A 27735-nucleotide genomic window follows, 5' to 3' on the forward strand; every position below is an offset into this window, starting at 1 on the left:
CTCTCTTCCTATACCATTTTTTTCTGGTCACTGTGTTATGACGCACTGCAAACCACCTGGCTGTCTTCATTGCCCCAGCCACTTCTGCTCTCTCTGAGATGCTATCTCTTCTAAATGTCTATGTCTAAATCCAAGACAGGCATACATGTTCAGGAAGAATGACCAGGTCAGGTGGCATCCATCTTCAGAGGAAGCATAATCCAATATAACACTGAGTCAGGAGTTCATAATGTAATTACAGCTGGATGTATGGCGTTCTAGGATATGATGGGCGAATGGAGTTAAATTCTCTTTAAAGATAGCTGTTTTCATTATCAGACTGTATTGGGTGCTTGTCTTCACATTTGCATGGTTCGGAGTGGCTGCACAGATGGTGTGAGGTTTTGACTTTACTGGGACATTGTGAAGATACAGTATGCTGGCTTTTAATTAGCTGCGGGGTTCATTGTGCAGTGGGCCCTCAGAATATAGCTCCAGTGCATGGAAAAACATATGCATGAGCTCTCTGTGTTTTGGAAACACATAACTAAAATTGTCCCAAAACCCGTAACTGAAGTGTAACCGAAGCTGGGAGAAAATCCCGCTTACTCAGTGGTTTTAAGTTAGATCTCCACACTGCAGATGCCTGGATCTACCGTAAATATTCTTGTCATTCGTGCTTTTCCATGTTGACCGACTCGTTCCTAGAAGTCTGCACTCCCACTGCACCATCTGTAAGATTTGGTTTGCATCCAACAAACTGTTCAACAGCTGGTGATTTGGGGAAGCTGAACGGCGTGGAGTTGCCTTTTTGACAGTGCACAGGCAGTGGGGAGAACTGCTGGTATCTGCACTTCAGATTTTTTGAAGTCCAAGGGGGAAACTTTGTAATGCATTTTAGCACAGGGTCATCTGGCAAGGGCTGGAAGAATGTTTTTGCAGAGACCATGTAAATTGGTGATATGGGCTAGCCCCTCTGCCAAACAAACGATGGTTTTGTAGTCTGTAGAAGGTAGTAAGGCAATTGAGGAGTGTGAATTCTTATATAGAACTCTGATACAGAGTTCTGGTATAGGAAGCTGACTGTCTGATGTCACGTCTTCGGTTGTTTAGACTCACGAGGTTTTAATTTGTTTGAGGAGCCAGTGGTTTCTTGACATGGTGCTCCCAACTGGAAAGCTTATCACTTGATGATGTAGGGTGTGTTTTACATTAAAAATCAAAATATGAAGTGAATAATCTGTTTTGGGAAAACAAGAGTTATTACAGCTAAACACAACTGTGATGCCTTGCTGCTATGGACTTGTTTAATGTTGCCAAAAGCTGAAAAATGGGATGAAAAATTAATGTGGTATTTGAGGAAAAAATTGAGCCAAACGGTGGAGGAGGGCAGTAGGCCCCGAGCCTCAGAGATCTGCACACACAGAGCGGCCTTTATTTAGGGAGGCCCAGTGCAGGCTCAGGCTTTGCTCATCTGTTTTATTTTTTTGCTGCCTGTAATTTCTTCCTTCCTGTTGTGTATACCTGAGTTTGATGGGTTTTTGGTTATTTTAATCCTGTGTTCACAGAATTGTCTGGAAAGCAACCTGCAGCTCCCCAGTGCTAGCAGGGGGTGCAGTGGGATATGTCCCACTGCCATTCTTGCACTTCTCCCATCTCCATGACTGATGACCACCTGGTAAAAAATAAAAAGGTTCAGTTCTGGGCAGGTTAGCAGGAAATACTGAAAAGAAAAACCAACATTTTTTAATATCACGCCACTCTTGCAGGTAGCATGCTGGTGAGGGCTTCGTTCTGGGGCAAGCAGTCCTTTAAGGCTCCAGAACCATTACACAGGACAGAGCAAAACAAACTGGTTTCTTTGCTGAATTCCAGTTACTAAGATGCCCATGAAACCAGAAAAACCACATTGATGTTTTAAACTCATCGTTTGTTTGTTTGTTTTCTCTTGTTTTACTTTTAAGCTTTCCATTATCTAAGGTAAAAAGATAAATGCTTGGTGGAATGAAGTGTGGGAAGCCCATGAAGGTGATGGGCTGGATGGTTTGCATTTTGCCTTTATGATTCCCATCTTCATGTGAGGCTGGGAGCACAGCCTGGTCAGACACTGTGTGAAACTGAGAATCACGTTTACAGATGCTACAGTATTTTTGCCTGAGGTTAGAGCAATAATCCACCACACCTGCCATGTCTCAGCAACATGTGCACCTCTTTTTATGTATGTTACATTTTTATTTTTTTTTCCAAATCCAAAATTGATTCTCTTTTCCGCTTCCTATAAGAAAATATGAACTTTCAAGATCTATGCCTGAAGCACACTCAGTATCTGTAGCACTCGCAGCAAGTTTTAAATGGCGAATGATGCGCAAAGGGTCCCATGTGAATATTTCGCTCCAGAGCAATTCAGAAATGTCAAAACCTCATGTAAACGTAAGCCAAGTAATCAAAATCACTTCTCTGCAGAAAATCAGTGTGTGGCATTGAGAGCTCTTTCTTGCCCTTTTAAGTTGCTGAATGAAGTATTTATCAATCAGTTGTAATCACAGCCCTATGAGCAGCTTTGCTGTATTTCCTTTTTCTTGCATTTCTAATTGAAATGAGGGAGGGGTGAAGTTGGGAGCGTCTACATGGAATTCTCTGATCAGAATCTCCTCCTCCTTTCTCACATCAGCTCCCCATATTATTCCCATTATTTCAGCAGGTTCTAGGTGCGGGGAGAAGTGGAGGTCTTTACAGAGAGTTTGGTGGGTGTTTGTTTGCAGAGTACTATTCCCTTGTTCCTCTGGGAAATTTCTATCTTCCTATGGAGAAAACTACTTGAATCAAAAGGATTTTCAAAAATCAGGGTAGCCTTGGTGTGTTTTAGGTAATATGGCTCCCAGAAGATGATCTGGGTCTTCAGGGAGAAGTGTGTGTTGGTCATGCTTTTTGAAAACCTTGTGTGCAGGAGAGTCAAAAGACATTACAGCCATTCTAGATTTTACTGTGGTGGAAGCAACCTATCAAGAAAACAAAACAGATCTGAGTAGTTTCACTAATTCATAGAAACGATAGGAAAATGAAATAAAAATGTCACCCTGTGCTTCCAGTGCTCTGAAGCAGAAATGGATATGTGCATCTTGTGAATTTGGAGTTGTCACCTCAGGTGGAAAGAGTAGCAACATCAAAAAAAATACAATTGCTTATGCTTTATAAGTTTGCAAACAAAGAATGTTGATGTTGCTGTTTATCTGTGCGAAGTTTCCAGTGGTGATTGCACAGAGCTATAGACGCCCCAGATGAAATACAGTGTGCCATATGCTGCACTCTGATGTTGAAGAAGGCAGAATAGCCCCAGTTGCCTCTCTCAGAGGGAAACTGGTCTTTCTTGTGTGACTTCAGACCCTTATGCCTAGACAGTTATTCCTCATAGCGTTTCACTTGTGATGTTCCTGTTGCAGTTATCCTTACAGAATGTAGCCTATACATGGTTTTCTTTGAAGCTGCTTTTCTGATCTTGAAGTCTATTGTGTACTGCCTTAGTATACCCCAGCCTCCCATGGTGCAGTGCTGAGCACAGCTCAGGTGCTTGCCTTTCCTTCATTAATGTTCTGGGACAGGCTGCAATACCTCAACTGATGAATTCTCTCAGATTGTCATCGTGCTACTGATAAGTGTTCGTGGCACTTGCTTTGATTGTGTTTTTTTTTTTTTTTTTAAGTGCTTGTTTAAGATAATTTAAACTATTTCTATGGTTTGTTCATGAAAAAGTCATGTGGGGACTGGTTTAAAAGCATTGCTAAAGATAGACTCTGTCATCTGCACTGCTTTCTACACTTTCTTTTTATCAGCTGGGACAGATGCCCTGTCAGAGAGAGCAAGAGAGACATTGCATCAGCTTGACATCACATTTTGATAAATTTGTAATGACTTTGTTTTTTTTTCCAATCACATTATTTTTATAGGGTTAGAAATCCCTCGGTGTGTTCCACTAACTTCTCATCTATTAAAAATATGCTGTCCTTACCTTTTCTGTCCTTACCTTCCTCTGTAAGATCAGGTGCTGTGTTAGATCTTTTCATTTATTTGAGACCTTATCTAGAGGATAAGACCTTATCACATCTGCAAAGTGGTGGCTAATGGTTTAGAGATGCTTGCTGGCAGTTCCTGAAGCACTGTAGGGATGTTTTTTAATGCTTTCTGATGACTTGATAACCCATAATTTCCGGATGTCTTAATCTCTTCTTTCCTTATTCCATCCTGCACTTGCATGTCCTCTGTGTTAGGTTGAAAGATGTGCTGAGTATCTGATTGCAGGTAGCCTCTGTGAAGAGGCATTGAATAATTTAGCCTTTACTGTGCCACGTTTGTGTTGAGTAAGGTACCTGGTTTTCCCTTTTAATGTATTTATAGAATCTTTTATCATTTGCTGTGCCCTTACTGGTTGTAAGCCACTTTGCATCTTAGTCTTCATCTCTCCTTTTATGTCTGTAGTGCTCTTTTATGATCATCATATGAGTCATGTGTCTTTGGTTCTGCTTTGGAGTACAGTCCTTTTTGTTGTTTTTTTTCCCCTGTCATTTAAAAGCTCCTGATACTTCCTATCTGCACCCTGGGTAAGAAGAGCGCAGTCTCTCCAGGAACTCCTGTTTCATTTTCTTTCATCAGACCTTGTGGGAGGTAGCAGCAGAGGGGCCCACACGTGCTCGGAATGGAAGGTTTCGGTCCTTATGGACAAGTCTGCCATAGTCTCTTTGACAACTCTCCTAAAGATATTGGGTGGTCACAGGTGTCTCATCTGTCTTCTTCTGATGCCTTAATCAAGTACTATCTCAGTTTTTTCTTCTTTCATCTTCATCAAGAAACTCTAAAGAAATTTGTATCATGCACCTTCCAAGAAGGAGAGACAAATGATTTAAGTCGTACTGTATCTTCTAACACCTTCACCAGCTTAGCTGTTATATTAATTCTTGCCGGTTCTTCCTGAAGTCTCATCTGCACAAATGCTTTGAGTCTGTGACTTATGCCACCATGTCTTTTAAATCCCTGGTGCCACAATTGGAGCTCATCCTGGTATTTCCTTATGTTTAGCAGCTTTTTCTATTGATTTTCTTACTGTCTTTCTTGTTATTACCATTTTGATTTTCGTGTCTTGAATGTGTTTTTTGTTTTGTTTTGTTTTTTGCATGTGCCAATTCTGATGTGTGTTTATGTTTTGGTATATGCATCCATCATCTAGTTATGTTAAAGATGTAATCTTAAGTTCTTAAATAGGTCCACTGTGTTTGTGAGTATAGGGGTTGCACATACTGGGGGTGGAATCTCATAGCTATTACAGACAGTCTTTGTTGGACTTTTTGTGGCCTAGGTCTTCTCTGCATGAGGGCAAAATTCATGAAAATTAAAGACTGTCAAAAAAATTCTCGTATTTCTGATGAGAAACTAAGGAATGAAAGAAGCTGATACTAAAAGCAGTTTCAAGAAAACAGTTTATATTTGAAGCATAGAAGACAACAATCTGGCATAGAATCTTTTCTTAAATCATGTATTGACATTTCTGTTACTGTTCTCAGTGGCAGTATTCTTCTCCATATGGTCTTCTCATCAGCATCTCATCGTTATTGTATAAATGTGTCTCTCATTATGTAGAACATTATTTTTAAAATATGGAATCATTATTATATTATGTAACTTCCAAAGTTGGATCTTTTCAGTGATTTATTGTACTTTTCATAATTTGTAATTAAAGAACTTTCCACAAAGAGAATTAATTAGATCAAAGAAGCATTTAAGTGTAAACCATTAGTCTTTGTATTACAGGAAATAGTTAGTGGCTATGTATAGTTCATTTAATTATACTTGGTTCAATTTTGTTTAGTCACTGTATCTTGATTTGTTTTGAAGTTAATTTGCAATTTCTTCTGTAATGTGATTTCAGTTTACTTAATATATCAGATATATATAAATATGTGCTACTGCAAATAAATAAAGATTTATTAATGATTTCATGGTAAATTAAACCACAGTCTCTGCTGTAAATTGGCTGTGAATTCAGTTGCTCAACTGAAGAACAACGCAGAAGATCTACAGTCTTAGAATGGGAGGCAAGAAGTCAAATGACATGTTAAATGTATGGATATATGTTGTAGATTGCAACTCTCATTTAATGGAGGGAACCAGATGACAGAGAATCATAGAATCATAGCATGGCATGGGAGATATGCTCCAAAGCCTCTGATCATCTTCATGGACCTCGTCTGGACCCTCTCCAACAGCTCCACAGTCTTTTTCATTCTGGGGCCCCAGACGTGAATGCAGTAGTCCAGATGGGGCATTACAAGAACAGAGTAGAAGTAAATACTCTCTTGCTCTGCTAGTCGCTGCTCTTTTGATGTAGCCCAGGATACAGCTGGCCTACTGGGCTGCAAGTGCATTGCTGGCTTGCATCAAACTTTTCGTCCACCAGGACATAGCCTGGAGTTGATCTGGTGAGATAATTGTTGGTAAAGGTGAACATGCTTTTGGTTCCCATATGAAGAACCAGTTTTCAGTCCATGACTAGTAATGTAATGATAGTGGTACTGTTTCAAATGGCAACATATAGATAGCTCTAGATAATAGTGACTGGGTGTGTTGTAAGGTTTTAGGATGCAAGCTCTGCACAAGTGTTTGCAGATTTAGCAACCCAGATGAAGTATAATTTCTTAGTGAGAGGGAATGAAAAAATACTTTATCTGTAATTCGATCTCATAAAATTAATTTCAAGCATGCCATGTGGTTTTTTGAAAGTGTTCTTCACACCTTGATAATATGTTACTGTTTCCTTGATTATTAATTTGCAGTGTTCTAAAATGCTTATATTTTAAACCTTTACGTTACTGAAAGCGTATTCATTTTAAACTTATTTTGAGGTTGAATTAAGTTAGTTCTTGGCATATTTTTTCTTTAAACAATAAAAAGTTGATTTTCATTCACACTGAATTTTGTATCCGAACTTACTTTAGAGTGTCCAGCATTAGTAGCATCTGTATTACGTTTGGACTGGACTAATCTTTTGGAATCTTTGACTGTGGGATTGTAAGCCAAACCTTAGATATCCAAGAACACATCTGGGTTGCATAGTATTACCTCATTTGTATAAGGTAGTGTTCTTAGTTTCTTTTCATTAGTTTGTCTTCTGTTGGCTGGAATGAGGAATTTGATACAGGGCTTGTGCTGGCAACAGAGTAAGTTTAAGGAACTTCAGTGATGTTTTCCTTCCTGTACTGGAATTCACATTATAAGCCGTGATTTTCGTATATAACTAGATACAGTAAATAAACGAATAGAATACAACTAACAAACACTTCTCTGATTTAATTTATTTGACAAGTGTGCAGACACCACTAGCTATTCGGTCAAATGCGAATTTCATAAAAACAAAAGTAGGGTAATATTTGTGTTAGTGGATTTCTTAAGATTAATATTATTTCTTCAAGTAAGTACCTGCCTCTTCCTAGGAAGATTGTTATGCCATTTATAAAGCAGTGAAATGCTTGAAAAGTTTTTTACAGATAAACAATCATTTTCTGAGGAAGGCAAGATAACCTAATGCTTTGCACTAAAAGAGAGAAATGTTGTTTTGCTGTCTTGCACCTTATGTATTTTCAGCCTGTGCTAGGTGGAATGAGACACATCTTAAAAATCTGATGAATTCAAATGGCATCCTGGGATCATCAGGAGAGGAGTGGCCAGCAGGGACATGGAGGTGATTGTCCCTCTCTACTCTGCCCTCGTGAGGCCTCATTTGGAATACTGTATCCAGGTCTGGGGCCGTCAATACAAGAAAGACAGGGAGCTGTTGGAGAGGGTTCAGAAGAGGGCCACAAAGATGATCAGAGGGCTGGAGCACCTCCCCTACAAACACAGGCTGAGGGAATTGGGCTTGTTCAGCCTGGAGGAAAGAAGGCTGCAGGGTGACCTCATTGCAGCCTTTCAGTACTTAAAGGGAGCCTACAAACAGGAGGGGAATCAACTCTTGAAAGGGTAGATAACAGCAGGATAAGGGGAAATGGTTTTAAGTTGAAGGAGGGAAGATTTAGGTTGGATGTCAGGGGGAAGTTCTTTACAGAGAGAGTGGTGAGATGCTGGAACAGGCTGCCCAGAGAGGTTGTGGATGCCCCATCCCTGGCGGTGTCCTGGGCCAGACTGGATGGGGCCGTGGGCAGCCTGGTCTAGTATTAAATGTGGAGGTTGGTGGTCCTGCATGTGACAGGGGGTTGGAGATTCATGATCCTTGAGGTCCCTTCCAATCCAGGCCATTCTGTGAATTCGTAAGAAATTGCTTTAAAAATGTGTTTGCTTTACTTCTATTTACATCTGTAAGATAACAATGTGAAATTAATGGTATTTTGTTCTCAGTAGTTGTTGCTAAACATACTAGTGTGTGTAGGGAAATGTTTGGAAATGGGTAACCTAGGGTTAATTAAATCCATCTGGTGGCTGACTAATGACAGGAATACTGTGTCCAGGGAATCATTTAATGCTACAAGATTTGATAATGCACCAGAAGTTTTCTAACAAAGCTGTCTTAGAGCAAACTAGGAGTTGCATGTACCTGGAGTGAAAACCAGTCCCGCAGAGCAGCTCATAGAATTGCAAAGGTCTGTTTCAAGCAGAAATGTCCAGAAGAACTGAGGAACTACATTTTTTGTTCCTTGAAATGTAAAATTGTGGCTGGGATGTGAAGTAGAACTTATTTTCAGTTTGTGCTTCAAGGAGTTGACTTTTATGAGACTAATTTAAATGAATATGTTTCCTAGCTTGCTAAAATCCAGGAACAAATGTCTTCATTAGGAAATAAGCTATATAGGGTGAAAACAGCTTCTAGAGGCACTGTGATAAAAAGTGAAGAAAGACAGAAATGTAATTTGTGTCAGCTGGCAAGATATCTGATATTATGTAGATCAATGCCTGAAGATACTGCTGTTGACAGTGTTTTAAAGCAGCAGCTGTGACTGTTCTTTTTCTGTTTCAGTGCTCTAACTACATGTAATATCCAGAAGAAAAAGAAGACTTTGTCCTAACACATTCATGCATTTATACTTTCTATTTGTCATCTGTATTGTTGACTGATTTTGTAGCTGTAAGTTAACTTTTTGTTACTTGCCAGTTCAAAATTTCTGGGGAAAAAAAACCCACAAAACCAACAAATGCACAGTTTGTTGTTACTGAGTTAATTATTTGATTAATTTGCATTTAATATTTTCTTGCACTTATGCATGGTCTGGAGGTGGGGGAAGGAACTTCTGAAGTTTGAGGAGACCTGAATGCTTTTAAAGCAAGCCAACCACGATAACGTCAGATAAAGAATAGTTTGTTACATGTTGATCTGACAGATGGGCAAAACAAAACTGAGAGATTAACATTATTCCGCAGTTTAATTTTTAAAGCATGCAAAAACAGTGGCTTAATAGAATTGAATATGGAGAATGAGTTTGTTTGCTCTACATGTGAGGAACTTGCCTAAGCTTCCTTTGTGGCGAGTAGAACAAAATAGCACTAGTGAGTGATTTATCTCAGCTTAAAGCAGACATCTAAAATAGGTCAGATGAATCACGCTCTGAAATGTCTGTTTTTCTACTCTGAGTATGGAGTGAGTTTAAAGTGACCATCTCAGATGTGTGCATCCAGAGTTGGATTAGATGGATACCTTCCAGGCTGTCACGTTTTACAAGGCAGAGGATAATTACTGCTTTTTGTAGAGGCTGAAGGCAACTGTTTAAGTAATACATTTCTAAAGGGTGTTTTTTCTTACAGCTGTGGCAGCTTAAGTGTAGAAATTTGATGTATTCTTAATGAAGTGCGTCATGTGTTAGGACTTTGAAAATGTGCCCTGAAACATAAATCTACCGTATGCGTTGCGTATTTTGCCCTTGTGAGTGTTGGTGTGCAGCAGGTATGACCATGTACCCACATCCACATGAGCACTACAAAAACCGATTGCGAGCTGAACGCTGTGAATTAGCTGTATGGAGAATTGTGTTCCCTGGAGACCTTAGCCTTGAGAGGACACAATACATAAATGAGTTTGAAAATACAAATTGACCTCATTTACAGTGTTTTCCGTCAAGCAATACATCTTATTAAACATTCTGACAACATCAAAAAGGAATCCTTTTTCCTGTAATCTTCAGCAAGTCTGTTTCTCCTAGTAAACACTGTAGTGTAAGTTAAGAACTAATAGTGACTTCAGAGCGGATGAATTAGCAGATGTATATTGTATGAAACTGCATATAATTACACAGTAGCTATGGTTACCAGGTTAAAGAAATTACAGCCTGATGATGATGAACAGAAATAGACTACAGCAGGCTGAGTCAGTTTTGAGTTGCCTAAAAGCGAAGTGCTCGAATACTTTTGTAGTTATTATGGACTTGTACGTGTAACAAAAATCCAAATATGCTATATTTCCTGAACTGACTCTCTGCTTATTCAAATTCTTGTTTTCATGTGGAAATGCAGTATTTTTTAAACTTGTGTTTTGCTTTTATATCTTTTAAGAATTGAGCACCAAGCACATGTTTGTAATGAGGCTATTTAGTTTCAAAATTCAAGATTTTGAATGAGTGTTGCTAATATTTTGATTTGCTTCTGGACAATGCTAAGTTCAGGCATAATTATTTTGTATTCAAGAAGAATCATATACTCACTTTTATTTAAATCTAACTTTTAGAATGACTTAGTGAAAGTATTTTTTGTTTTTTCCATTTTTTTTTTTTTATGGATGCTTCATCACTGAAAAGGTGTGGGTGAATTCATGCAGGTCGGACAGAATTGGTCACAAAAACATGATACGTTTGTATTGCTCTTGGTGGGCCCATTTCAATGTTTCCAGCATCTGTATCGCCTGCAAACATAAGAATGACTTGAGTCTGTTTCCAAAAGCAGTGCAGGTGTTGAGGAGTTCAATCCCAGTTGACTCAAACATAAGGAATGAAAGACTGAATGTTTCTAAAAGTTTCCACAAGTTTAGAAACCCAAGCTACAGTGAGTTGTGTTGGAATTCAGGCACTAACACCACCTTTTTTCAGTGTGTTACTCTCTTTTAATGAACTAGTTAGAGCGGCACTTCTGCATTTAACTTCAACGTAATTCTTGTGACATTGTTTGTATGTTACAAGGAAAAGAATAAGAATGAATAGGCTAAGATTTTACAGCACTGTGCTCTTTTTTAGATCACAGCTTACAAATGAATGTCTGCATGATCTCGCTCAGTCTATCTGCTCACCTTGTTTTCCAGAATAACCAACCATGACGACAGAGTCGGGATCAGATTCTGAGTCCAAGGACAAAGAGCAGGACCAGCAAGAAGCCCCTGCACAGTCAGGGGCAGCAGCAGAGGGCCCACCACAGGAGCAGCAGCAGCAGCAGCAGCAGCTGAGTGAAGAGCACCAAAACGCACTCGAGCAGTTCTCAGCTGTGGCAGCACACAGCACGCCGGTGAGGAAAGAGCAGGTAGGAAAGCTGTGCAATATTGCTCCTGGGAAACAGTGAGCCTGTTTGGTATGATGTTATAGATTTTCATTGGTTGGTCTTTCGTTTAAACATAATAACCCTCATGCAGGATGTCTGGAAGTTCATGTCTTTCTGTCTTCACTGTGCTGCTTTGGGCCGGTCTTACTAAGTGAGAAATGCTTTCCATCTTACATTTGTGTTAGGTAGCAAACAGTGCCAACTTTTAAGAAGCTAAAAATGTTTTCAGAGTTCATTTTTCTTTGACACCTGCTGAAAACTGATTTCATGCTTGCTTGTGTGATGTGTGGCCCATGAAGAGTCTGTTAAGCTTCTTGTAGTTCTGAAATGACTGCATTATAATTGCTTTAACTTCTCACGTAATAGGTTTTAGAAGAGCTATCACATGATTTTTCCATTTGGTTCATTGTCGCGCTTATTAAATTTGTGGCGGCTGCTTTCTTCTCCTGTTAACAATTTCCAGTCAATAGGATTAGCAGGCATTGTTATTCATTGGTAAATGACACAAAAATTAATTAGGTACCTGCAAATCACATTCCTTAGATCCGTAATGTTATGACCCCCCCCCTTTGATGGCATTCACCTTTGAAGAATGGAATAAGCTAATCATGCTCCTCCTCTGTTCTTTACAAAAAAAAAAAAAATAATAATCGGGTACTTTGTGAGGTCTTGTTATTTTTCCTAGTTCGAAGGCAGTGCTGGTAGAGCAAGCAGAAGTAAGACATTACTTACTAACATTGTGAATGTTCTCACTGAAGCTGCTTGAGGCTGGCTGTGCTCTTGGCTTTTAATCCTTTTTTCTGCAGAACTACAGCCTAAACTTAATGTTGGTGAGGAAAAAAAATGAGCATAAGCTGTCTCATATACAAGCAAAGCCTTTAATATCTCCCAGATTTAGTTCTTGGGAGAACGAGTGCTCCTGGGACCAAATTAAAAGAGATGTCTGACTTCCTTTATCCCAAGATGTAGATGTGGCAGGACAGATTTCTGATATTTATTGCTATTGAAGATCAACTTTTTTTTCTTGGTTGCTAACCATTTCTATCATTGATTAAAAACTCTCTCCATCTCCACTAAAGACCTTTTTGCTTTGTTTCTACATCTACCAAATACGAGCTGGGAGAATTTCAGTCTCTGAAATAAGCCAGAAGTTACCTGTAGTTAGTCTGGGGAAAAGAGAGAGGGCTGCTTTCTAGGAGAGAAGAGCACTACACAAGCAAATCACTAATATAAAATTCAGTTCTTTCAGGCCTAGGCTTAAGTATTATCTTTTTTTTTTTTTTTACTTCCAGACCACTTAAAAGCAGACCTGACCAACAGAACTATTGGCAGTGGGTTCATTAAAAAGTGAGAAATTGTGGGATTAATTGATATCATTTTCTGTCTTGCTGTCATTTGTTCCTCCATGATGGGATCAGTACAGAGTAAGCTTGTGGTTTTTATTATCACTTGTATAAGAGAATGTTAGGAAGAAAGATTGAAGTTACTGATCCATAACTGTGACTTCTTGTTTTCATACCATACGTATGAGAAAAAACATTTTAATAAAAACAAAAAGGCTTCTTCACAGTGGGATTAGCAGTTACTGCAGAAATTAATTATTTCATGAAATATGATAATGTAATCTTACTGTCTTCCTCCCTTTCTGTCTACTTGAAGAGCAAGACTGTATCACGCATTGGATGCTGATGTTTCTAGAAACTATCATAGACGTGATTCATGCACTGTGCAAGTTTGGTAATCCTAGACACATAGAATGGCCTGGGTTGAAAAGGACCACAATGATCATCTAGTTTCAACCCCCTTGCTACATGCAGGGTCGCCAACCACCAGACCAGGCTGCCCAGAGCCACATCCAGCCTGGCCTTGAATGCCTCCAGGGATGGGGCATCCACAACCTCCTTGGGCAACGTGTTCCAATGTGTCACTGCCCTCTGTGTGACAAACTTCTTCCTAATATCTAACCTAACCTCCTTGTCTTGGTTTAAAACCATTCCCCCTTGTCCTATTACTGTCTACCTTCATAAACAGTCATATTCCCTTCTGCTTACACCGTCCCTTCAAGTACTGGAAGGCCACAATGAGGTCTCCCTGGAACCTTCTGTTCTCCAAGCTAAACAAGCCCAGTTCCCTCAACCTTTCATTTTGTACCCAAATTGTGAAGCATCCAAAATCATTACTTGTTAAATCCTGTAACTCCAAGGGCTTGATGTGAGGGAGAATTCCAGCTTCAAAAGGGAATGAATATACTGTTTCATAGTAAGATATATCAATGTAAATAAAGATGAAAAGCTTGTGCTCAAAGAATACAAACCCTGAAGCAATTTGTGCTTCACTATAATTTAGTCTGTAACACTGAAAATGCTGTAGAAATATCTGTTGCAGGGGTGAACAGGATTCCGGAAGAATATAGTTATGCTTGCAGAGTTCAGAATAATCCACTGAGTACAAGAGATTTTCACTAGCCACTTTTTTTTTCCTAAATAACACAATGTCAGTTTTCTTTAGGAAGAAGAGGCTTAATTCACTCTGAAGGTACCTCAGTGCCTGAACACGTCAGCGTAGTTCATGAGATCTTCTCTAATAGTTCTTGGCATATTTTGTTCTCCAGACAAATGAGGAAAAATCCATTGTATGATTTTAACCTAGACAGATTCTCCTGATCTTAATGTCAGTAGGAGTCTAGCAAACAAAATAATGTCAATACTAGTTTGTTTTTTAAAAATATATTTATAAATAAGCAAATGCCGGCTTTGCTCTTTAGCTACAAAGTATCTTCATGAAAGAAAATAATCAACAATCCATAGTGGGTGGTTCAAAGAAGTTGTTTGCAGACTGAAGAGGCTTCTAAAATGTAAAAGCTGCTGGGTGCCTTTGCTGTTATGGATTTATCTTTCAAGCAGTTTTCCTATCTTCTTTAAAAAGATTAATTCCATGGATCTGTTGTTTTGTTTGTTGTTGTTGTTGTTTTTAATTTAAGGGGTTTTTTTTGTGCTAGGAAGAAGTTTACTCTCACATGAGAAATCTAATGAGCCACCTGCAATGATGGCATAGTTCTTCCAGCCCTGGGATGACTTTTGCACCTGTAGATATGCAAATGCATCTTCTGTGGTAAATTTCCTTAAGAAAACACGCAGAAGTCATCAGAATGCCTCTTCCCATCAGTGCTAGGTCCCTAAGAGGAGACATCTTGAGCCTTGTTTTCCTCATGGTGCTTAGGCCCAACTGCTTGCCAGCTGGCCTCTGTGGTTGTAGAGCAATGGCTTGGCCTCAAATCTTGTTTGGAAGGTGGAGGCACTCTCCTTCATTCTCATAGCCACGGTGAGCATTTTAACCCCAGAAAACAGCTAATCTTGTGATGTATGTTGTGCCTTCATCTACTGCCAGCCTTCAAGGCATGCAAGGACCTCACTGATTCCAAATACTTTTTTCCCTATTCACCTAAATAAAAAGGAAAAGCTTACAGCTTGTTTGGATGAAATCTCCTGGGAAAAGTTCTCTGTGGTTTAGTGACATGCTGTTGTTGCTGGTTATATGATGCAAGGTTGTTTTGGTCTCAAAGCAGATTAAAGCCTTTCGGTGGATTTGCTCTTCTCTCGTGAAGGCTTATTACATGCAGTGAATGGAAACAGATGAAGGATTAATTTATATTTTTTCCAGTGATGCTTGTTTCTTCTTACACAGGAATCATTCAGAGCCAGACCTGTTATTTTTTTTCTATTGTAGTGAGATAACTGAAACATTTTTTAAATGTATGTTTTTAAAGCTCTAGCTTAGGTATTAGTGCACTCCTGTTGTGATTTTGCTTGGAGGCTATCAGAGGCATAACTGATTTGAAAGGTAATGACTGCGGCATAGTGCTGTTGCTAGGAAGGGTGAAATGCAGTAGAGCTGTTCTGGCTTTCATCTGTTGCAGTGAAAAGGACCACGAGCTGTGCTGCATCGCGGTGACTCTTCAAATGGTCTGACCAACAGATAAGCCCAAGCAAAAGGAACTGTAATTGTTTCTTCTCTACCCTTTCCCCTGCAGAATATTTGTCTTTCAAATGTTCTACTTCTTGCCAGCTTAAAGGACTTGCTGAGCATCTGCAGAGAGCACAACTCAGCCTCTCATCTTGTAGTTATCATCCATTAGCCAGCCAGCTGCACATAAAAGATGTTTGGCCTCTTATTTCCATCCTGTTTGCTTAACCCTTCGCTCAGGTGTTTGGGGAGCCCTTCTCTCTCCAAGGCACATCAGAACCCTCCTGCAAGTTCTCATTGTCATTGACTGGTCAGACCTCTCATTCAGGGCACCTTTTCTCAGAGACAGCAAAACTAGTGCAAATCTGATGGTCTTTTCCTATTCCATATGACATCATGAAAACGCTGTGTGATTTAGTAGATACAGCACTTTAAAGTGATAATCTGTGGGAATATTGGTTTGTTACAATGTTTACTCATTGTTCAGCATTTTCAGTAGACCAAAAAAAACAAAAGGTCCAAGGAATCTCAGAGGGATTTTCGAAGTATAAAAGTAGAAACCTAAATTATTTTCATGCGTGTCCCTCCTCCCTGATTTTTCTGTACCTTTTGGAGGAGAAAGGTTTGGAAGTAATACAGGGAGTCTTTTCAATAGCAAAAAGGCTTCTGTGCATCATGGACCCTCTTATCCAGTCACCATTCTAAAGCTTCATCTGCCAGAAGCAGAGTGTGTAATGCATTGCACTGCACAATTGGTTTGTCTCAGTTATCCTTCTGTCTTTTTCTAGCCCACAGACAAAGAACAGGAGTTTGCAGCTGCAAGTGCAAAACAGCTTGAATATCAACAGTTAGAGGACGACAAGCTCTCTCAAAAATCATCATCAAGCAAACTTTCCAAGTCTCCTCTAAAGATTGTCAAGAAACCTAAAAATATGCAGTGCAAAGTGACACTCCTGGATGGATCTGAATATGCATGTGAAGTAGAGGTAAATTGCTTTTCTCTGTTTTTTTTTCATTCTATATAGAGGAAAATATTTGAAATCAGACTTGCAGGCTAAAAAAAAAAAAATTAAAAAAAAATTGCTTTTAAAAAAAAAAAGTCTAAAACTGAGTTCCCAATTTAAGCAAAAATATAGATGGCCAGATATTTCACTAATGCCATGCACGTAGATGTTTCCATTATTTTTCCTGGAGATAGAATATGATGCAGAGATTTTATCTTCAGTGGGGAATAGCTAACAGTCCTTGGAGCAGCCCGGGACTATGGATTAATATTATGTTAGCATGTGCCACTACAAAATGGAGAAAATGAATTATGGACAGCAAAGCCCATAAAGAAAAAGAAGGATTTGGGTCTTGCAGGATGTCCTTTTTCCCTCGTATACTGCTGAGTTGAGAATTGTGTATAGTCAGTCTGAACAGTAGTTTTGACAATCGTGAGATGAGTGGGGGCAAAAGAGATGCCATGGAGGCACAAGGAAAATGTCAATTAGACTGTGGAATTTTATGTGCTCCCCCACTGTCTGAGAGTCAGAACTGTGTGTAAACATCACCGGTGGAAAGCTACCATTGGATTTCTATGAAGAAACTTTCCTTCCTTTGGGGACTCTGCCAGGAGTCTCCTTTTGAGAAGAGAGCAGCCTTTGCTACAATCACTTAGGAACTAGTCAGTCTGTGGTTTCTGACAGACCCATGCTGTGAGGATGTCTTTCTTTGAGCACCAGATGACTATGAAAAAGCATAGGCATCAGCAGATTTAGCACATTTGGATTGATTTACTTCTCCATTCAGCTGTTACAGCAGTGTCACCACATTTGGGCAGTGAACCTGCCTGTCTTGATCCTGCTCTTGTTTAAGAGGTCACGCACGAAGCTGAGCTCCAGCTAGAGCAGCATCCTCCTGGCAGAGGAAAGATGCATGTTAGAGGCCTCAGCATCGCCAGCTCTACTTTGGGTAACTGCAGAGTTAGCTCTAAGCAAGAGCTGTGATCCTATTGCTCTTATAGCATCTTAACAGTCATACTTTCAACTGTCTTCTAGTTGCACTGGCCAAATCCTGTACTGTTTCCATCAAACTAACAATACCTTCCTGGTCACATAATTGTGACTATTTAATTGCAGTTACTTGATCTCTACTCCTAGTTTTGTCTGTTTAAAAAAAAAAAAAAAAAAAAAGTGCAAGGCGTTAAAGTGAAAGAATGATTCTACTGGCTTTCATAGAAAGAGTGAGACTTTTTTCAGCTTTTGCCATTTGGGTAGAAAATCTGAGTCACTTTCTGGAATACAGTTAAGCAAATTTTTCAAAACAGGAGTTCTATGGAAATCTTGTCTGCAAGGCTGAGTTTCATGAGAGTGTAAGATGGAGCAGAAAGGGAGATTTATTATATTAGACTCTCAATTCTGCAAAAATAAATGCTATGAATAATACTTCATTTTAGTAAGTTTCAATTCTCTAAACTTTGCTTCTGTTGGAGGTAGTATCAAAATGCTAGCATATAAAAGTCATCGTGTTTTATTGCTTGTCAGATTAGTCTGCTATGCAAGTTACAAATAATATCCTTTATGTATACTGTATGCATTTTTTTTTCTATGTAGACTGCTGAAATATCTTACGGTTGTGTTCATTTTCATCAGTAAAGTGTCTGCCTCTAAGATGGCTAGGTATTGTAGGCAGAATGCAATACTGATGAGAACAGAGCTCCCAAAAGGATGAGTCTTCAAATGACAAAGCTGTTATATTGTGATGAGCAGACCATAGGGTGTGTCAAAACAGAATTTAGCAGTGAAAAGTCAAAAATTTTTCAGTAAACAAGTGCAGGTGCACTGATGTGTTTAGACACCTTAAATGAATGACCCAAACTTTGTGTCCTTCCTAGGTGATATTGTCAGCTTCTTGTGTTTATTGAGGATGCAACTGCAGGTAGCTCTATAGCACAGCCCACTCTTTGGCCCATGGATAGATCCCTAGGAAATGCTACTTTACATGTCTGTAAAGTTCAGCTACAGTGAAAGGAGTCCTTGCCCAGCCAAGAGATAGGATGTGCCATTCACTTGCTTTATCCACTGGGGAGAAAAAGTACATACAAAGGGTTTTAGTAGGCTGGGGAGGCTGAGCATCTGTTTCTGAACACATTTCAGAAAATCATTTAGGAAAATGAAGGTGAAGTTCTCATCTTGGGTATTTCTAAAGTTCTGTTTCTTTTTCAACAAAAATCTGGTGCTGCAATGTGAGAAACAATGTCACATTTCAGAAAAAATGGTATCATATTTTTGAAGTACTCCTTAAGTGAGCAGGAAAATGTAATGTTGGTATATTCAAAGATCTAGCAAATCACGGAAATCAGTAAATTCCCCAAAGTGAATTCCTTAAAAGAAGGGAAAGCAGAAACATGCCAACCAAACATTTATTGTTTCCATGCCTTGTGTTTTACGCGCATAAGTGCATCTTTCAGTGTGGACAGCGTTAGGGATTTGACAGTTGGTAGAGGCAAGTTAGAAAGCTCATCCCTTCTTGTCAGCTTCCATTTTGCAACTCTACATGTCCTGCTTCTGCCTACTGAAATCTAAAAAGCAGTGTAATTTAGAAGGACTGGAAATTTAGTAATGTCCAGCTCTGTCAGTGAATTTTGTTTTGGAAGTGAGCCAGATATCTCTCCAGAAGTGTATTCCCTAGTCAGGGAGTTGGGGATCATTATAGAATCCATCAGTTACTCTATGGAGTGGTTGCAAATGACAAATGCTTTTATATACATTAAATATTCATATCACTTAAAGGAGCTTATTGCTCTCAAGTAGAATACAACCTACAGCTTATCAATTATGTGTTCATCCAGTTAATGACCTGACAGCTGAAATAGCACATACTCAGAGATTTAGACGCTTCTGACATGGGTTTGGTTAATTCATTATCCCTTTGCAGTCTGTTGTTTCACAGCTCCCTCTTTCCTATTCCGTATTCAGTGCTGAGAGTCTTCAACAGCTTCCACTGTTTCTTTCAGTCTCTCATGCCCAGAACATTGCATATGTGACACCAGGGTTTTTTATGTTGTATGAGATATATCTGCAGAGCAAGGGGTAGTGGAGGTAACTTCAAAGAGGAGGTTAACAGCAGTTCATCTAATGTGTTATTCTTTCAGTGAAAGGATCTGAAGTAAATGCCAGATAAAAGATCTCTCCTGTGGCCCTACAATATTACTGCCAGTGTGTTGTATCTATCCTGACCCAGAAAGTCTTTCATGCAGTAAGTCATTACAAGCCAAAATCAGGTTAAATAGCTAACCCAACCTGTTAATTTATCCTTTTCCAAAAAACATAAAACAGAAGCATTACCATCTGTACTGTCACCACACTTCTCAACTGGGAGCCTATGGATAGGATCAGCCAACTTATTTAAGAGCGGTGGTTCCCTTTCAAGGTGCAGTGGATACCTAATGGCATTTTATGTGTCTGGGAACAGCTGCGTGCTTTTGGAGCAGATATGTTTGTTGTACACTGAAGTTCTCACTAACAGTGTGAAAGTAGAGCAGCAGCCTAATATGGTTCCCTCATGCCCTAAAGCAGCTGGAGATTTCTAATGGGTACTCAGAGGAGCTGGCATAGCCTGGTTGGACGGTGCTGGCTGTTTTCCACTGAGATGTCCACCTCTTCTGAAAGCTGTTCTCCTTGCACTGTTCATGGTGCTCTCCCACCTGGCACCAGGACCAGAAATATTTTGTCAAAAGTGGCCAGGTCCATAGCTGGTGCAAAAGCTGATCAGGCAAAGAGAATGCTAAGGACTTCTTTGTTAAGCAAGCTAGGTCTACATACTACATTTATCTTTACTTCTTCAAACCAAAAATGTAAGATCATAGAATGATAGAATAATTAAGGTTGGAAAAGACCTATGAGATCATCTAGTCCTACTGTCAACAAACCACTAATATTGCCCGCTAAACCACGTTCCTAAGAACTGCCCTTTCTTTAAACATCTCCAGGGAAGACTGCAAACTGAATTCAGATAACCTTAACAAAGGCATTAGTTGAGGTTTTTCTGAAGATATGTGGAAATAAGCAGAAATAATTTGTCTGAATTTCTCCCACCTTAAGTAGGGGTTTTCGAGTGCTCTACTACATTTACACTATTTCTAGGATTTATTTTCTCATCTTCCTTCTCTGCCTCATCTTATTTTTCTGTTGTCTAGACTGCTACATTTTAATTAAAAGACTGAATTGGAACAAGCTGTCATCCTCTCCCTTAGATGTTGCCTAACTTGAAGTGTCTTTTTAAAACAGGTTGGAATTTGCCTTCATGATTTCTACTCTAAACATATAGATGTTATTAATCACTGTGTGAGATCAGAAAGCAATAAGAACCTTAACCAAATGAAAGGCAAAATGGTTAGATTTCATTTTCAAGGGCACAACTGTCTGAACTCATTGGTAATTTATATTCTTCCTTCATTCTTCTTCCACTTGGATTTTATGATCAAACAGGAAAATAGTAAATGAAAAAAATGTTTCCATAGCAACTTTGCTGTAACATTGCTGTAGCACTGTGCCAAACAGGTTGAGTTCCTGTATAATTTGGATGCAGTGGAAAATGTTGAAATCTGAGGTCTCAAGGAGCGTTACTATACCCACTGTTCTTGGTCAATGGGAGTCAGCTGAGGTAGGGGGAGATTGTTGCAAATACACTGTTGTGGTTTTTTTCTATCCAGTTTTTGTAGTCCACTACCCAATTCTGCCCACAGCAGTAGCCATTTCTACACTTCTCTGAAGAACAACCGAGGATACCCTACATTCATAGCAGTAGGTTTTTTTTCCCCACATCTTTAGGGGACTTTAGGGTACCATACATGAATCGGAAAGGTGAGGTGTTCTATTTCCATACATTGGAAACCAGGGTTTATAACCTGAAGAGAGGCAAACTGGGATGAACTGGTCGCTCTCTGTCTTGCACAGTGTGTGCTAAAATTCCTTGTTGGAGGCAAAATGTGCATGAAGTGAATGGCTTCTCATGTAGCATGGAATGTTGTTTCACATGAATTTTTCCTGAAAAAGTCAGTGTATGTGGATGCTTCCTTAAAAAAGTTAATCATTAAGGATGGTTGTTGGACAAGTTGGAAGAATAGGGAATAAGCTCTGCTACCATTGGCAGAAATTAAAAAGTATAAAAAATTTCCTGTCCTTGTTAGACTCTGTACTTCAACACTGCGTGCGTTTCTTCTGGTATTCCACATCTCACTTGTAATACCACGTCTCGAGGATAACTCCTTCTGTGTCTCTGTGCTGTGGTGGCAGAAGGAGTAGCCCCACTGTTCCTTTGCCCCAGGAGGTGTCTCAGCACGGACATACGCTCAGCTTTGTCCTGGACAGTTTAATAATGTTGCCTTTTTACCCATTTTGAGGTAGACGTGAAGGTCAGGAAGGAAATTGCTGTAATAAGATGCACTCTGCTTGCTGAAGGATACAGTTTCAGTTACCCCCTGCGTGTTTTAATTGTTTAATGAATTCCACACAGTCTCTTGCAAACGGCCTTACATGTGAAACTTATTACTGCTTGCAAAAGGGAATTTTTTTTAATAAGTCTTTTCCTTTTGACCTAGTCACTACTTATATTTCAGTTAATTTAATATGAAGAGCTTTAGGTTAGGTTTGTGTTATGTTTTTTTTCCTTACCTAGGACGTGTCTCACTAAATGTGACTGGGCTGGGATGCATCGTCGGCATTATACAGAATGTTTTCTGCCCCTAGACCCACTAATTAGGACTGACTCAGATTAGCCAGGGGATTCAGCTAAGATCTATGTTACCTGACACGTGTCAGTAGGAGTCTGGGTATTGCCTGAATATGTTCCAACTGAATAGAGCTAATATACAACTCCTCTGGCTTATGTTCTCAAAATGCTGTGTACTGCTTTTTATAATTTAAAAGTACTTGTCAATTCAGGAAGCACAGTGTTCTGGAAATCGATATCCATGTTGTCCAGCTTGTAATAATGAACTACGAGGCTGAGCCAAACAGAAAAGTGTTTATACTTGCTTTTAGTGCATTTTAAATTTTTTTAAGGTTTTTCATTGAAGTTAAAGAAATCTTTTTAAATTATTTTTATTTTTTAAGACATCTCATGTTGAACCAAGCATTTTTGAAGTGCCACAAGTTGAAGGATGCTAGTGTGGCTCTTCTGGGACTGGAGCATTTCCTCTTTGCCCAGAGAAGCTCAGCTCCAGTCCCCCAGCTGGGAACATCTGGGTTGCATGATACTGAGAGACAAGGTCTGTAAAACCTGATAGGAAAGCACACCTAGATGGTTAGATAGCTGGATCTCTTGTATTTCCTCCAGTTAATACGCAGGTATGTTATAGAGACTGAAGGAAAGCCAAATATTAAAAGCAAGTCACTCTTTCAGATGTTGTATCAAGTAAACAGCAAGTTGGGCTTTAAATTTTACCTTTCAACTGAGCAGAGGACACGGCTACAGTGAGAACACCAAAACTTCTAAGAAAAAAATATAGTACATTTGCTCTCCACATCCATTTCCTGCATCTAGTTCTCTCATCTCTTGACTTTCATTAATAGATTCTGAAAATGATTTGAGGAGTTAAATGATGTGTTTAGGAGGTAAACGTCTCCATTTTAATCATTTGGAGCCATTTTTTGTAATGGTGTAAACTATCAAAAGGGATTGACCTACACTGATGTATAATTGCCCTGAAATTGCATTTTTTAGAGAATATATGATTAACTGAAAATCTACGGGTGACATGTTGCCTCCATTTCCTTCCCCTTGATGAACCAGTTGGAAAGGAGCCAGTCAGGGGCTTGTTTTCCATCTGGTGGACTTACATTTATGTAGTCAGTTGGGTTTGGTCATGTACGCTCAAACCCAGATACTGCAGGCCAGTTGCTGCTTAACTTGAGGTGATCTTTTACCCCAGAGGAGAGATCTCTGTGCGCCTGTCATCCTCAGCATCATTCCTGCTCTTTGTTCTCCTCAGCAGGCAGGGAGAGGAGTTCCTGTCCTCCTCACTGTGCTTGCTGATGGCCTCAATGCAGCAGGGGTGAGGCTGCATCGAGGCCTTTGTGTTTGTCTTCTCCAGATGCATTGCCCTTGGGTGAAGCTCACCCTCTCAACCCTGCAGCTTCTTATAGGGATGCAGCCAGCACCCAGACACTGCAAGTGTTTTTTAAACACTAATGGAATATGAGTCAAACATCACAAGTGGAAGGTTCCTCTTGCCCCTTTTCCCTTCTTCAAAATGATTGTCAGATGTTAATACCTCCTGCTGTTTCTTCATTCTGTCTATTCCCCATTTACCCCATCTATTCCCATTCTTCCAGTGGAGTGATCATTTTCTTGTACCTGCCCCCATCTCACTTCTGCCAAGCCTCACTGCTCTTTGTGGTGTTTACTGCCCTTTTCTGTCTTTCTTAGGTGCCTCGTACTGCTGCAGCTCCCAACCATGCTGTCTAAATAAATCTCCAATTCTGTTGCAAGTTGATCTGATTTTATACCTACTGTACCCATGTTAATGCTTCATTGCTATTTCCAGAACAAAACTGAATCAGTGCTCACTTTATCATCTCCTAAATATTAGGTGCCTCGTAAAATCCTAGCACCTCGTACAGGTAATTTTTTCCAGGTGAGCCCCACACAGCTTTCTCTGGGCTGATTTATGCTTTGTTATTATCCCTGCTGCTGACAGAAGAAAATACCAGAGATGGGACTAGTAGCCTGCAAATCAAAGCTGTGATGGAAAGGATGGTTTGTCTCTTGTGTCTTTTGGTCAGTTTTGGTCTGGCAGAAATGGGTTTGATCCAAAGTGGATAAACCTTGAGTGTCGCTTGCAACCACTGAGAATAGGGCAAGCTGGAACTAGATTATCTTTGAGGTCCCTTCCAACCCAAGCTCTTTTATGATTCTAAGTTATCTCTCTTGACAGCTGAAGCACTGATGATGTGATGCTCTCTAAGGCACCCCAGATTTAAAAGCCTGATCCTCATGCCGCCTCTCCTGTTCCTATCCCAAGAGTGTCTTTCTGTGCTATGGTTTCTGTGTGATTTTTTCTTTTTTCCCCTCTAGCCTGGCAATGTAGGTCAGGGAGAGCTCTGTGGCTTTTAAATTCATATGGCAAGATTACTCCGTAAATCGGACTATGTTGACAGTAGAGCTTTTTTCAGTTGAAAATAAACCAAATGTTTATGGTTAATTTTTGCTGATAGTTGCCAATAGCTGCATACAGTGAGAATAGTGGAGGGTTCCTCTTAATGATATGCTTGTCCACATTTTGAAGTCACTCAGGAGGGGTACATGTTTGCTGAGCCCCCTTAAGACCGGGTAGAATAAGGGAACAAGGGAAATATTTATATTGATGCCCCTCACTGGGAAGCCTCATATACTGTGTGAATCCCAGCAGACCTTCCTGAGTTACTGCAGACCTTCTTGCAGGAGGATGTGGTGCAGCTGGGAGACAAATGGATCAGCTGGATGTCTGGTTAAATACCAGACCCAAAATATCTCTGTCCTCCAGTACAATGAGCAGTGGTGGTATTTTCACTCTTGAAATACCTACAAAATCATGGAATATGGTTTATTATTGTATAAAAAGATTTAGCAAACATCTGAGACTAATTCAATTCTTGTCACACTTATTTCTGTTTGAGAAAAAATATCCACTGTTTTTTCCTGGAGAGTAGTGCTGGTAAGCTGTTACTAGATCTCAATTTTTGCCTTGTGAATTCTGTTGATGCATTTGGAGTGCCTAAGCATTTGACAATCATCACATTTGACACGTATTTCTGTGGCTGTTTTGCATGTACAACTGTGGCTGTTATCCTTCGACATACAAAGAAGTGCTCTGAAGCCTTTATTATTTCTTAGGTGTTGCCTTTTGCTGCTTTGCCTTGCCATTTATAAAGTGCAGGCTTTATTCATAAACGTGTATTCTGCGTAGCATATTTGTCAGTGCACTTAGAGCTCATGTGGTACAGTGTTAGAGTGATCTCTGCTGATGCAGAAGGCAAAGACCCTAATTTGGTTCGATTCCAGCGTCAGGACTAGGTCACCAATCTTCTTACTGGGATTTAGCAATCGCCTGCTTTTTTTTTTTTCTGCTTTTTTTTTTTTTTTTTTTTTGGATTAGTGCTGGCTTTTTAGGATTGCAAGCTCAAACTGTATTAAAGAAGATTGCCCTGATAAAAACTATGCCATGTTATACAATGTCACCAACGCTAGGTGCAAGTATGTAGCTATAATATAGACATAATTACCTAAATACTTCTATTAAATACTTAGTGGTAGGCGTTAAAAGTGACTGGTTTCAGGAATAGTAATGTACTGTACACAACAAATATGGAGAAACGGGTAAATTATAGTATCACTATGAAGGGGAGAAAAAAAATCATTTTTCCCAATATGTTGAAATACAGTTTAGGTGAACGGAAGTTTCTCTTGTGTGGCATTCATTCTTAAGCAGAGGTGGAATAGTATTTCAGGTTTTTATTTCAAACTTCTTGAATATGTTAGTCGCCTACAGGGACGTACAAGCAGATCCACGCATAAAAATGTTAATAAAGAACTAGAGCATTTGGAGAGCTTGAATTGGCATGCAGCTTTCAGGCAGAGCACTGTATGAAATGAATTCATATTGGAATTAAACTTATTAAACTAAAGCTTTCTGAAATTGTCAAGTTCTAATTCTTTGCACATTTGACTAAATTGTTTTGGTTTTTTTTTTTCTCCATATATTGTGTTTGGATGTGTGACCTGGGATGTTTCCAAATGCAGCTTACCCAAGAAATTTAGTTAGTAGCTGTAGTTAAGTATGTGAAAGATTAAACAGCATTTCCTTCTGGGAGTCAAAAAGCAAATGTTTTTTGCTTAAAACATAATATTTTCTTTGCCACCCAAAAGCTATTGGGAAATTCCTGTTCAGTATCTCCTTACTATGAAGCATAAACTGCTTACAAACTGAGTGGAGAGTGTTACACAAATAAGTACTTCCAAGAGACAAACATCCTCATGCATGTTCAATTATAATATTCTGTGTATACTAAAGCAGATTTTTCTCTAAGAAATATAAAAATAGTTGAAGTAAGAATTCAGTTCTTAGATGCATTCATTTCTTTTTTTCTTTCAGTTTATTTCCATTTGTCTATATTCATCTGCCCATATAGGAGATGCAGGAGGACGTTCGTTATTTGCTCTGTCCATTTGCTTGCTTTGTCAGTTTATTGTACATCTTTCTACAAATAACTTCTGCGAAGGTTTTGCTCTGTAACAGAAGTGACTTTCTTTACAATATATTATGTTATGTATAGAACATCTTTCTCAACATTTTTTACTTTCAGATGAAATAAAATGTTGATTTTCTGGAATTTTCAGCAAAGATAGCAAGGGACTAAGAGGGCTAAACTCCAGTGGTTGAGTTATGTTTTGTTTTTAAACGACCTCATCTTGCTACTTATATACATGTTGTCTGTGGGATACACTTCATTAAACCAGGGGAAAACTTGCTGATTTTCTGCCAATTAACACTACAGGAGAGATTCTCCATCCTGTTTTTCTTCCTGAATGTTACCCACTTATGTTCCTGCTGAGGGCTACAGTTGAGAAATCATAGATCCCCAGAGAAATTTGAAGTTTTTTTCCTCCTCTGTCACCTTTCTCCTTCATTGCCTTTTCCCAGTGGAGAGAAACCAGAGGAGATTAAGAAATACAAGAACAAATGCTCTGAATGCAAAATTACAAATGAGTGGAAGGGCAATGAAGTCAAACTTCTTTGGAATGGCTTTATACATTTATCTTCCTTGGGAAAAATTAACCCTCTGCTATTTTTATTTTTTTTCCCCGTTTTCAAATGAAAAATACAGATACTGTATTACAGTACTGATTAGCTTAAAAAAAAAGAAAAAAAAGGCAAAGTGTTTTCTGCTGGAAATGTTATGGCCTAAAATGCAATGATTAGGCCTTCATATCTTGGCCAGTTCAAACTCTTCCTCCATGGAATATGAGAAATGTCACAGTGAGTAGATGCTATTTCACATAAAGATAAAAATAGGTTCTTTACCAGAATTATTGCGATTGACTCTCCATAGATGGTGACTCTTGAGGTCATGGTAAACTGTTCCTCCACATTTGGAATGACACCAAACATTTTCATACTCATAAGGTTGTATATGTTTTTCGAGTGCAGATATTATGTGCATTAAATTATGCAAATATTGGCATGCACATAAAATTCTGACATATTTACAAAGTTTAGATCCCTTCTACAGAGATAGGGTTCTCATTACAAAAGTGAACTAGGAAGCTTACATGCAC

The 27735-nt window shown here is 39.2% G+C and overlaps 1 protein-coding gene across 1 annotated transcript in view; it reads left to right on the top strand.

Moving 5' to 3' along the window:
* EPB41L3 (erythrocyte membrane protein band 4.1 like 3) overlaps positions 1-27735 on the top strand; it is a 93022-nt gene that overhangs the window by 16854 nt on the left and 48433 nt on the right. The window contains 2 exon segments of the mRNA XM_085220817.1: positions 11240-11454; positions 16224-16421. Of these exon segments, the coding sequence (XP_085076943.1) occupies positions 11251-11454; positions 16224-16421 (402 nt within the window). The 5' untranslated portion in view covers positions 11240-11250.

This window comes from Meleagris gallopavo, chromosome 3, assembly GCF_905368555.1.
Source record: "Meleagris gallopavo chromosome 3, MGAL_WU_HG_1.1, whole genome shotgun sequence".
Classification (NCBI taxonomy): domain Eukaryota; kingdom Metazoa; phylum Chordata; class Aves; order Galliformes; family Phasianidae; genus Meleagris; species Meleagris gallopavo.